The sequence below is a fragment of the Chiloscyllium plagiosum genome, chromosome 31 (genome assembly GCF_004010195.1).
Source record: "Chiloscyllium plagiosum isolate BGI_BamShark_2017 chromosome 31, ASM401019v2, whole genome shotgun sequence".
NCBI classification, from domain to species: domain Eukaryota; kingdom Metazoa; phylum Chordata; class Chondrichthyes; order Orectolobiformes; family Hemiscylliidae; genus Chiloscyllium; species Chiloscyllium plagiosum.
In genome coordinates this window covers 41,931,215-41,944,072 of record NC_057740.1, presented here as the reverse complement: position 1 = coordinate 41,944,072, position 12,858 = coordinate 41,931,215, and the positions used below count along the sequence as shown (strand labels likewise).

Here is a 12,858-nt window from a genome sequence, read left to right as displayed (position 1 = left end):
TGGTCGCCATACTATAGGAAGGATGTGGAGGCACTGGAACGGGTGCAGAGGAGGTTTACCAGGATGTTGCCAGGGTTGGAGGATCTGAGCTTTCGGGAGAGGCTGAACAGGCTGGGGCTGTTTTCCCTGGAGCATTGGACGCTGAGGAGTGACATTATAAAGGTTTACAAAATTGTGAGGGGCATGGATAGGATAAATAGACAAAGCCTTTTCCCTGGGGTGGGGGAGTCCAGACCGAGAAGGCATAGGTTTAGGGTGAGAGGGGAAAGATATAAAAGAGATCTACAGGGCAACTTTTTCCACACAGAGGGTAGTATGTGTATGGAATGAGCTGCCAGAGGATGTGGTGGAGGCTGGTACAATTGCAACATTTAAGAGACATTTGGATGGGTATATGAATAGGAAGGGTTTGGAGGGATATGGGCCAGGTACTGGCAGGTGGGACTAGATTGGGTTGGGATATCTGGTCGGCATGGACGGGTTGGACCGAAGGGTCTGTTTCCGTGCTGTACATCTCTATGACTCTATTTCAGTTCTATGACTCTATTTCAGTCTTAAATGGCCCACCCCTTATCCTGAGACTGTGGTCCTTTGTTCTGGACTGTATCCACACAGTCAAGCCTTTTTACAAATTTTGTACATTTGTATGAAATCCCTTTTCATTCTTGTAAACCCCAGAAAAACACTGGCCCAGTCTCTTCAAACTCTCCTCATCCAAACCCTGCCACTTAAGGGAGTAAGGGGCTGAATCTCCACTGGTACTCCCTCCTGCAACCAGAATATCCTTCCTTGGGTAAGGAGACCAAAACACACACTGTTCAAGGTTTCGATAGTAGTCATGATTCGGAGATGCCGATGTTGGACTGGGGTGTACAAAGTTAAAAATCACCCAACACCAGGTTATAGTCCAACAGGTTTAATTGGAAGCACACGAGCTTTCGGAGCGACGCTTCTTCATCAGGTGATTGTCACTCCGAAAGCTAGTGTGCTTCCAATTAAACCTGTTGGACTATAACCTGGTGTTGTGTGATTTTTAACTTTGTTCAAGGTTTGATTCAGTTCTTTTCTTTATTCTTTAATGGGATATGTGTGTCGCTGGCTGGGCCAGTATTTATTACTTGTCCCTAATTACCTTTGAAACTGAGCTTGGCCATTTCAGAGAGCAGTTACATTGCTGTGGGTCTGGAGTCACTAGTTGTAAAGATTGAACAAGATATGGAAGAAGAAATAATTCCACCCACTGACACCGTAACATGTTTGGCAGCAAATTACTCGATTTACTGAATGCAGTTTTAATTTTTTTTCCTGCTGGATTTGAACTCCTCTCCTCTCTCGGTCAGGGCTTCCCCACTGAACACATTTCGAGACATGAACATTGTCACAGTCCCTTATTGAGTCTGGAGAGCGACATACTGGGTGGGGGGTGTGGGGGTGCCCACAGGAGGTGGGATGAAGGGTGCTGTGAGTGTGTGGGACCATGTTTTGGGGGGTAGAGGATGGTGGAGGATGTCTGTGGGTCTGGGAGGGGCTGCGAGAGCAGGGGCACAGCTACTGTACCCTGACCAGAGCTCCATGCTGACCTCTGAGTTTGTGACCCCCACTTTGAGAAAGCCTGCTGTAGGTTAGAAGTTCAGAAGCAGAGCCATTGCGCTGCTATAATGAGAGAGCTGTTGGGGGGTTTTTATTTAGCAGTTTGTATTTTAGTCATTTTACAGAACAAACATAAATTTGGAAGAAGTTGCTGAAGGCGAGAATCTTTCATTTCAATTTGACAAGCTCAAAATAGAAAGAATGAACAAGGGCCTGACTTTTAATTTGATAAAAGTTGCCTTTTTCACATTTTCAGTTTTTTCAAGGTATTGAGTGTTTTCTTTATTTAAACTTTGTATGAATAGATTTTTTAAAAAATTGCTCATGGAACGAGGGCTTCACTGGGTCAGTCAGAATTTATTGTCCCTCCAAAGTTGCCCCTTGATGGGGAGTGTTCTCAATGTGAAGGTGGGACTTTGTCTCCACAAGGACAGTGTGGTGGTCACTGTAACTGATACGGTCATGGACAGATGCACCGACAGCAGCAGATTGGTGAGGATAAGGTTGAGTCTGCTGTTCCCTCTTGTTGGTTCCTTCACTACCAGCTGCAGACCCAGCCTAGCAGCGAGGTCCCTTAGGACTCAACCAGTTCAGTCAATGAAGGACGTAGCCCAGACCCATGGCTGAGAGGGAGTACGAGAGCAGTTAGCCAGTTCTGCTCTGAGTCACTGCACGATGGGGGACAGAGAGACTGAGAGCTGTGGGCTGACTTAGAGAAAGGGCCTCTGTGGAGGTGCAGAGCCCCTCTGTAATGGGGTCTCATTGTAACTGGTACCAGCATATGGAACAATGATGCCAGCAGCAAGCAGCTCTCTGCCTATCCTGAATAACAGACTCTGTTTTTTTCCTACAGGCCTTTGGAAATGCAAAAACTGCCCACAACAACAACTCGAGTCGATTTGGCAAATTTATTCAGGTCAATTACTTAGAAAATGGACTTGTTAGAGGGTGAGTGTGACCCTGTGGCCTGCTGATTAACTTGTTTTTACATTACAGATGGACGGGGGTGGTACAAGTTGGGTGAGTCCATTAGTCGATCCCAGGACGTTGGGTTGGGCGTGTGTGTGTGTGTCTTGGTGGGTCTATGTATGTACCTGTGTGTGTGTGTACACACTGAGCAATAACAAGACTCTTGAGCTGATAAGTCCCTGTCTATGTGACCGGAAGCTGAGTTGCAGTGGCTCTGAGCAGTAAAAGCTTTGCCTGATGATGGGCAACATCCTTCCTTACTGAGCTAGATGCTTGCTCAGTAATAACTGGCACAGAGAGGCAGCAGCTTCAGTGAGGGTTTTAGACACGGGGTGACTGAACCTGGTGTCAAAACCCAGCAGCTGGAACATGTCTGGGCAGACCCTCCCTGTCCCAGGTACCAGCTCCTTCATCTCATACGCAGACCCCCTCATGGGTGCACGCACAACGTCTCCCCTGCGCATGATCACATGCATGTTCTCTCGTGTGTGCGCTCTTGTACATTCCCCAGTGCATGTCTTCTCTCATTCTCTCAATTGCACAATCATACACAAACTCACACGTGCACACTTGCTTTCTCACACACACACTCACACCCATTCTCAAATTCACACTTTCATAGACGCACTCACTCTCTCAGTGAATTCCTCTTTTACAATCTCAAACACACTCCCTTTTAACACTTCAGTCTTTTTCTCTCTCTCTCTGTCTCACTTTCTCCCTCTTTCTGATTCACTCTTTCTCCTCCACATTTTCTCTCTCTCTCTCTGTGACACACATACACATGTAATTGTGAATCTTTCTCACTGACTCAGTCAGTCAGTCACTCACCCTCCCTTTCTTTGACATGAATCAGGTAATCCATGTCTGTCTCACTGTCTGTTTCTCTGTCTCTCTCTCTCTCTCTCTGTCTCTGACCCACAGCCTGGTCCATCTCTAGCCTCTGAGTTTGATGTTTCAGTTTTTTGGACGTGGGCCAGCACTTTCACTGAGGGAAAGTGAAAGGTGTGACACTGGTGTGTTAGCTTTTCCACATCTCTACTCCCTGCCATTTGTTGTGAATGCTCTCTCTCTCTCTCTCTCTCTCTCTCTCTCTCTCTCTATCTATCTCTATCTACCTCTATCTATCTCTCTCTCTCTCTCTCTATCTATCTCTATCTATCTCTCTCTCTCTCTCTCTCTCTCTCTCTCTCTCTGTCTCTCTCTCTCTGTCTCACTCTGTGAGATTAAGGTTTCGCTCTTTTTTTTCCCAGGGCTGTTGTAGAGAAATACCTTCTAGAGAAATCACGCCTGGTGTCCCAGGAGGCTGATGAGAGGTAAGAATCAGCTGAGGGACTAGTGACCCCATGACCTTGCACATGATGACCCGAGGTGACTTTGTTCTGGGGAGTAATTTGATTGGTGATTGGGCGACGTTTTCAGAGCAGATGCTGAACATCAAAGAGAGAGAGAGATGGTGTCAATTTCCTGGGTTTTGATGTGAGACTGCGATAGAGGCAGAAGGGAGATCAAAGGTGAGACCTAGATCCTCTCCGCTCTGTCACTCTCTCCCTGACCTGCTCACTGATCCACAGTCTGAGCACAGACTTGGTGCAGCTGGTTAAATGGAGCATGCATCCCCATTCACAATCAGGGACCCTGCTCCTTGTTTCAGCTCTCCGTCTGGTCAGCCTTCCAGCTGCACGGTCAGGGCAATGTGGCTGCATTTTATTAAACCTGTGCTTCTATCCACTGCGTCCCGTCAGACACAGACACAGACTCAACAATTGGAATTTGCATTTGCATAGCACCTTTAACATAATAGAGCATCTCAATGTGACTTGCTGGTAGAGTGGAGCTCCTTCCCAGAGTGTCCATGTCAGTTCTGATGGTGGGAATGCCAGGCTGTTTGATCCCAGCAACATTGGATCATGGCAAGTCCCACAGAAGGTGACCCAGTGCAGCAACCTCCCTCTGAAATCTTCCATCCCTTGTAGACCTGCTGCAAGTCACACTGAGCATGACTCAACCTCATTAGCAATCATCTTTATTCATTGATCTCTTCACCCTGAAATTCAGCAAGTGTCATTTCATCGTCTCCGTATTTTCTCCACCCCTCCCGTCACTATCACTACCCCCCTCCCACCCCAACCCCATGCAGGAACTACCATGTATTTTATTACTTGTTGCTGGGGGCGAGTGAGTCTGAGCGACAGGATTTCCAGTTGAAGCAGCCGGCTGATTATTACTACCTCAATCAGGTACGTCCTGGATTCTACAGGGCACTCAGAAACTGCAGGTTATCAACGAGCAGGAAACAGCATGTGTTGATGTTCCTGCTTTGTGTCTCTGACGTTCGTCCTGACGATGCCTGAGCACCTTCTTTCTTTCTCATTCTCACTCTTTCTTTCTCTCTTTTTCTCGCTCTCTCAAAGCTCACTTTCTCACACGCTCTCTCTCTCTCATCCTCGCAATCCCCCTTGTTCCTGTCCTCGCTTCCCCTCTGTGTCTGTCTCCCTCCCATGCTCCCCTCTACCTGGCCCGGCCCCTCTCTGAGCCCTTTCCCCATCTGTGACAATCCTCACCCCCACAAGCCTGTGGTGGTGTCTCTCTCTGTCTCTATCTCTGTCATTCCTCCTCCCTCCCTCCAATCTCTCTCTCTCTTTTCTCTCTCTCCCTCCCTCCCCTGTCCAGTACTGAGCTGTAATGCGTCCTGTCTTTTCCTGCTGTCTTGTAGAAGCAGGATTTTTGTCTGGATGATGGTGAGGATCTGAAGCATGAGTTTGAGCGCCTGAAACAGGCCATGGAGATGGTTGGCTTCCTGCACACAACCAAGAATCAGTGAGTTCACAGTAATTTACCTTCACTCTCTTTCATGTCCTGATCACCAGGACAGCTAGCAGTTGGTGAGAGGGCAGCGTGGGCAGTGAGATTGGGTGTTTGAGGGACAAATGGGGTACTTTAATAGTCAAGGCATTGAACACAGGGACAGGGAGGTCACAATGGAGCTGTAAAAAGAGAGCTCTGGCCACTGTACTGTAGGAGAGATGTGATTCCAATAGAGGCTATTCACCGGGATGTTGGCTGGGCTGGAGTGATTAGTGTGGTGCTGGGAGAGTGCAGCAGGACAGGCAGCATCCAAGGAGCAGGAGAATCAATGTTTCGGGCATAAGTCCTTCATCAGGAATTGCAGAGAGAGAGGAAAACTTCTTCAAGGTTGGCTTCCTTGGAAGAGGCTTTGCAGTGAGGTTAAAATCAAGCAGGAGCAAGTGAGAACTGTAGATGCTGGAGATCAGAGTCGAGAGTGTGGTGCTGGAACAGCACAGCAGGTCAGGCAGCATCCGAGGAGCAGGAGAATCCTGATGAAGGGCTTTTACCGAAACTTCGATTCTCCTGCTCCTCGGATGCTGCCTGACCTGCTGTGCTTTTCCAGCACCACACTCTCGACTCTGATCTCCAGCATCTGCAGTTCTCACTTGCTCCTGGGCTGGAGTGATTGAGCTGTGGTGGGAGAGGCTGGGGTTGTTTACCTGGAGCAGGGAAGGCTGAGGGAGGATCTCATTAGATTATTAGATTAGATTACTTACAGTGTGGAAACAGGCCCTTCGGCCCAACAAGTCCACACCGACCCTCTGATGAGCAACCCACCCAGACCCATTCCCCTACACCTAACACTACGGACAATTTAGCATGGCCAATTCACCTGACCTGCACATTTTTAGACTATGGGAGGAAACCAGAGCACCTGGAGGTGGCCCACGCAGACACGGGGAGAATGTGCAAACTCCACACAGAGTTTGAGGTGGGAATTGAACCCGGGTCTCTGGCACTGTGAGGCAGCAGTGCTAACCACTGTGCCACCGTGCCGCCCATTCAGGTCTACAAAATTCTGAGGGGCATAGACAGAGTAGATAGAGAGAAACCTTTCCCCTTTGAGGGGTCAATAACGGGGTTTTGTGGGGTGGGGGTGGTTTGGGGGTTATTTGAGGGTAAGGAGCAGGAGGTTTAAAGGGAAACTGAGGAAATCTTTGCAAAATGGGATTAGAGCAAATGGTTGTTTGATACAGGCAAGATGGGCTGAATGGCCTCTTTCTGTGCTGTGAAACCCTATAACTCAATGGGAAGTGCCGGCCAACCACTGTGTTCTGCAAGTAGTAGAGGCTTCACTAGAATCACTAGGGAGGGGGAGGACCTCTTCCCCTCCCCCAACCCAGCCAATGAGGAGAGACTCTGGGTCTGGGTGAACAGTATTCCCATCAGGAGCAGCGGGGAAGATAGCCTGAGGCAGAGTGGGGTTGACACACTGCCCCTCTATCTGATGCCATAGTCTGTCACTAATTGGAAAGTACGGGAGTTTTGTTTGTGGGAGTATTGAAGGTTTATGTTTTAGCAAAGTTCTGTCCTCAGTTTGATGACTCTCTTTCCTTGTCCCAGGATATTTTTTGTGCTCTCTGCCATCCTCTATCTTGGGAACGTTGTCTATAAGAAGAAGTTTATTGGCAGAGAAGAGAGTTTGGAGGTTGAGCCCCCGGAAGTCCTGGACACCCTGTCAGAGCTGCTGAAGGTCTGTGAGCGTTTGAGGATTACTGTCACAAAAACATCGCTCTCTTAACCCAACCACCCGGGTTCAGCCTGTTCCTATTGATGGAGGGAATGCCCAGTTAATGTCTACTGCCTGTATACAGTGAAGCGCGATGGGGACAGGATTGGAGAGCAGGATTCCCTTCATACTGTCGCTGTCAAAGTCCTTTTAAACATCTCACTGTGGGTGTCCCTGTACCACATGAGAATGTGACTCATCGCTGCCTTCTCCAGGGCAGTTCGGGGTTAGCCATAAACAGTGGCCTCACCAACACCACCCACATCCCAGCAACAAATTTGAAAAAACCTCAGTGGTTGAGAGCATGGAGAGCCCTTTCTGACTGGAATCTGTTGTGCTGTGGGAAGCTGACGTGGGTGTGTACAATAGACTCTGCTTCTGGCCTAACACAAGATAATTGCTCCCATTATTGAGCTGCAAGGATCACCTGGATGGGCTTGTACTCTCTTTCCCCTTTAAACAACACCTCGCACTTGCACTCCCCACCTTCCTGTCAGAGGGATGACCTTCACTCAGAGTGTTGTACAGTATTCACAGTTACAGGCCATTCAGTCCATCTGCTGTGTGCTAGTGATCTTGCGGCACACAAGCCTTCTCACTCCTATCAGAATATCCTTCTAGATTTTTCTCCCTTGTATCTTTGTCCAGATTCCTCCTTAAATGCCATTCCTTGTGGGAGCAAGTCCCATGTCTTTGCCATTCACTGGGGAAAGACATTTCTTCTGAACACCCAGTTGGATTTATTTGTGATATTCACAACCCCTGGTTCTGGCTATGCTGACGAGTAGAATATTTTTCTCTTGGTCTGCTCTATCAAGACCACTTTATACTAACGGACCCTCCTGTTTATTGCACCTTCTCCAGTGCCCTGTGCTTAGTTTGGAATACGAGGAGCAGGAATGCACATGGAGCCACACAGTCTCAGGTCTGGGTACTGATTGTTCTCTTGCTGTACTCCACAGGTAAGGCGGGACCTGTTAATCGAGGCTTTAACAAAGCGGAAGACTGTGACAGTTGGGGAGAAGCTGATTTTGCCTTACAGTCTCAATGAGGTAAGTCCCACATGGTGCTGGGGGAGTTTCTGAGCTTGGTCTGACATTGTCTGCAATGAGACTCTGGTCCTGAGAAACACTCAGCTTAGAGCCCTGATGTTCTTTGTCTCCTAAATTGGGGAATATTCTTAAATGCCCCAGTGATTTCGGGATAACTGTCATGGTACTGAGGCCAAAACACGGAGTGGTGAAGGTTCAAGCTCCAACCTAAATACAGCCATCTGTCATTTGTCAGTGAAGTCAGTCTGTGGGTGAGTCTGGGCTGAGTCACGCCTGCACTAAGCCGGACTGGATGAGTGGTTACTGATTCATAGAATCCGTACTGTATGGAAGCTGTTCATTCAGCCCATCGAGTCCACACCAACCCTCTGAAGAGCATCCCACCCAGACCCAGCCCCTTCCCTTACCCTGTAACCCTGCATTTCCTGTGACTAATCCCCCTAGCGAAGACCGTAAGAACACTGTACCCTGTGACTTGTCGTAATCACGTTCCTCTGAAGTGGTTTAGAAAGGAGGACCATTAAAAGCTGACCCATGAAAGATGGTGTCAGAAGGGAGCAGCTGAAATGGTGTGGATCTTGAGAGCTGTCAGAGGAGCTGCAGCTTCCTACTTGGCTTCTGGGTGAATCGAGGTCAGAGCCCTGCAGTATCTCCCGGGGAGAGTTCCAGGCTGCTCAATGCCAGCCTGCCAGACCAGATCGAGGAGCTGGAAAACAAGAGAATAATCAAGGAAAGGATAGGTCCTTTAGATGGGAGTCTCATTCAGCAGCATGGCACTGGTGAACAAAAAAATCTGGAAAACAGAATCAAAGAATCTCAATAAAACCTACAAGAGACCTCACTATCCCACACCAACTGTCAAAGAAACTTTTCAACAACTTGCCGAGGCAGGGGTCTTTATTACTCTTTCTGAGGTTAGGTACTGGCACCTGAAGTTGGATAAAGGCAACAGGTTCCTTACCAGACTCTGGACACCATTCAGCAGATGTAGATACTGGGTCTGTGCGTGTGGGGGTCTGGATCTGTGTCTGTGCTTGTGGGCGTTTGGGTCTGTGTCTGTGCGTGTGGGGGTTTGGGTCTGTGTCTGTGCGTGTGGGGGTTTGGGTCTGTGTCTTTCTCTCTCTCTTTCTCTCTCTCTTTCTCTCTCTCTTTCTCTCTCTCTTTCTCTCTCTCTTTCTCTCTCTCTTTCTCTCTCTCTTTCTCTCTCTCTTTCTCTCTCTCTTTCTCTCTCTCTTTCTCTCTCTCTTTCTCTCTCTCTTTCTCTCTCTCTTTCTCTCTCTCTTTCTCTCTCTCTTTCTCTCTCTCTTTCTCTCTCTCTTTCTCTCTCTCTTTCTCTCTCTCTTTCTCTCTCTCTTTCTCTCTCTCTTTCTCTCTCTCTTTCTCTCTCTCTTTCTCTCTCTCTTTCTCTCTCTCTTTCTCTCTCTCTTTCTCTCTCTCTTTCTCTCTCTCTTTCTCTCTCTCTTTCTCTCTCTCTTTCTCTCTCTCTTTCTCTCTCTCTTTCTCTCTCTCTTTCTCTCTCTCTTTCTCTCTCTCTTTCTCTCTCTCTTTCTCTCTCTCTTTCTCTCTCTCTTTCTCTCTCTCTTTCTCTCTCTCTTTCTCTCTCTCTTTCTCTCTCTCTTTCTCTCTCTCTTTCTCTCTCTCTTTCTCTCTCTCTTTCTCTCTCTCTTTCTCTCTCTCTTTCTCTCTCTCTTTCTCTCTCTCTTTCTCTCTCTCTTTCTCTCTCTCTTTCTCTCTCTCTTTCTCTCTCTCTTTCTCTCTCTCTTTCTCTCTCTCTTTCTCTCTCTCTTTCTCTCTCTCTTTCTCTCTCTCTTTCTCTCTCTCTTTCTCTCTCTCTTTCTCTCTCTCTTTCTCTCTCTCTTTCTCTCTCTCTCTCTGCCTCCCACCCCTCTCCCCCTTCTCAGAGCAGGAGCCAGCTCATTTGTATCCCAGGACATCAACACAAACTGAACCGAGCTGCTCTGATCGAGAAAGTGTGTATGGTTCTTGATTTTCCTTTGAACGTTGTAATCATAACCTGTTTCTGAGAGACAAGTGGATCCAACCATAAACCACTCCTATCTGCTTCAAAATACCTGTGAAGAATGTCACTTAATTTTCCGAGCTATCACCCAGGTGTGACAGACAGCAAGGGCAACCAGTGCATGTTATTAACCTGCTGTCAGGATCAGCACTCCCTATGGAAAAGGGACCCAATGAGAAACTGCTGTGGAAGTTATGAACTCAACAGTGAGGCTAAAAGACAAACATCCTCCTCTATTCAAGAAAAGTGCACAACAAATGGAACTCTGCAGGAAGTAATGAAGATGCAGTATAGCCTAAAACCTATGAGGAGATATCTGTCACTGTAAGAGAGCATTGGGCGTTCAGGGATACAGTGATAGCTTTAGGGAAGTCATTATCCTTAAGGAGATGAGAAGAGAGATACTGAAACATCTCCAACTGAGCCATTGGGGATTGAGTCTAGTCTGAGGAAAGCTCTACTGACCAAACACAAGCAATAAACAGCCCATCAGCCAGCAGTGAAAAATAGGAAGGGAATCATCAACTAAAACAAGCAGTTGCCAAGGCAATCCTTGACTGGAGAAGTACTTTGACTAAAGGTATGGAAATCAGTCCAGTGCAATGTTTACTGTTACACTACATCTCATCCATTCTTCCAATAATGACAAGCTACTGCAGTCAGCTGTCGTAACCGGAATGGGTGACAAAATCAAAGTGAAGTGGTGCAAGGCTAGATTTCACTTTATTAAAAAAGCCAAATTCTTGTCCGAGCTGAGTGTCAGAGTGCGAACATTCAATGGTGTCAGCAAATGTCAGCTGATTTGGCACGGTGGACCCTCTACAGAGCTCTTACCTCGATCAGTCATGGTGATCATCAACGGCTAGATGTATTGCAACTGCACCCACCATAACGGCAGCTGGAGCAATGCTGGGTCACGGAGACCAGCTGATGATGATGTGATGTCACTGTCTATATAGGGGACACAATGGCTATCAGCCCTCTGTCCCCCAGCAAGGGCAATCACTGCAGCAACAACAACATTGCTCAGAGAAAGGCCCAGGGATGGGCAGATCCCAGATGAACAACCAACAGAAATGTGCACGTGTACGGTTAGAAAACCTAAATGCTTTAAAGGTTATCTCTACAAACTGAAAGTAACAGGACTGACTAGAATGAACACGCAGTTTTGTCCATGAGTGATTTTCTTTATGGAAACACCATGTTTATTGGGTAACTCAGTGGTGCTTATGTTTGAAGCAATGATTTAGTAGGGACCCTGTACCCAGACTGGCTATATGATCTCTGACACTTATTTCAGTTTTGAAAGAGAAGACATTGGCAGCTGAGAGGAATAGGCCAATCCTGATTGGAAAAGAGTATAGACCAATAGACTCCAGGCACTCTGCACAGAGGCGTGCCCTGATTGGCTCTTTTGTGTTTTTCAGGCTGTAACAACTCGGGACTCGATGGCCAAGTCCCTGTATGCAGCACTTTTTGATTGGATAGTTCTTCGGATTAATCACGCTCTCCTGAATAAGAAGGACATGGAGGAGTCAGTGATGGTAAAACAACAACCTCTCCATGGCAACCTCTCCGTGGCAATGGCAGGTTATGGTTTAGGAGCCAGAGTTCAGGGGGGAGGCAATGAGACTGTGCAGATCCCAGCTGTGTTCAGCTCTGAGCTCCGTGTCCTGGGAAGAGTGTGGAGGACATACAATGCACATTCACCAGAATGTTGTAGAAAATGGCAGGGTGAAATGACAAGGACCATGAGCATTGATGATGGGTGTAACAGTGAGTTTAGAAAGTTCAGAGATTACCAGCTTTGAGATGACATGGGGAGTTGTAGTGTTGATGCAGGGTACGGAGAGGGGGCCATGAAGGGGAGCCCACAACAAGGGGCAGAATCTTAAAATCTGATCCAGGCCATTTAGGAAAGGTGGTCAGGAAGGATCACCTCACACTGAGGGGAGCAGGAATCGAGAGCTCTCTCCCACCATAAGCTGCTGTGGCTGAAGATCAGGTGGGAATTTCAGACCTGAGGCGGTTTGGCTAGCGAGATTAATGGGTGTGTACCAGGATGGGTCCACAGCTGGGATTTTTCCACCCTGGAATGTGGTCACTGGCTCTGGAGCTCAGGTTACTGCGTTCTTAGCCAAGGTGAGGGTGAACAGTCAACTGGTCTAACCCTGGCTAGGACAGCGTGAGTTGGAGGGTCAGAGCCAGTGCCCTCGAGTGTGTGTGTGTGTGTGTGTGTGTGTGTGTGTGTGTGAGATATGCCTTTGTGGTGCTGGTGCTCACGGTGGGGAGTGATATGGCGAGCTTAGTCCCAGCACATGGACCATGCCTGGAGTGGGAGGGGATGGGCAATGGGAATGTAGTTTTGGCAACGACTGTGCTCTTTGCTGCTCTCACAGTCTTTTCCTCAACCACCTACCCCCCCACCAACAGTGCTTGTCGATCGGGGTTCTGGATATTTTTGGATTCGAGGATTTTCCAAACAACAGCTTTGAGCAGTTCTGTATCAATTATGCTAATGAGCAGCTACAGTATTACTTCAACCAACACATCTTCAAACTGGAGCAGGTGGGTATGACCCCACAGGACAGCCCCTCACCCTGGGGTGGACGGGGAGCTGGGGTTTGGGGAGGGGGGTGACGGTGGAG

General features: G+C 47.9%; 1 protein-coding gene across 1 annotated transcript in view; it reads left to right on the top strand.

Moving 5' to 3' along the window:
• The window catches only part of LOC122565058 (unconventional myosin-IXb-like), a gene marked incomplete at its 3' end in the record, with an annotated part of 46,951 nt that overhangs the window by 18,704 nt on the left and 15,389 nt on the right, over window positions 1-12,858 (top strand). The window contains exons 2-9 of the mRNA XM_043720688.1: window positions 2,444-2,538; window positions 3,813-3,875; window positions 4,700-4,799; window positions 5,276-5,379; window positions 6,973-7,102; window positions 8,101-8,190; window positions 11,638-11,754; window positions 12,644-12,778. Coding sequence (XP_043576623.1) covers window positions 2,444-2,538; window positions 3,813-3,875; window positions 4,700-4,799; window positions 5,276-5,379; window positions 6,973-7,102; window positions 8,101-8,190; window positions 11,638-11,754; window positions 12,644-12,778 — 834 coding nt within the window. The remainder of the gene's footprint in view (window positions 1-2,443; window positions 2,539-3,812; window positions 3,876-4,699; window positions 4,800-5,275; window positions 5,380-6,972; window positions 7,103-8,100; window positions 8,191-11,637; window positions 11,755-12,643; window positions 12,779-12,858) is intronic.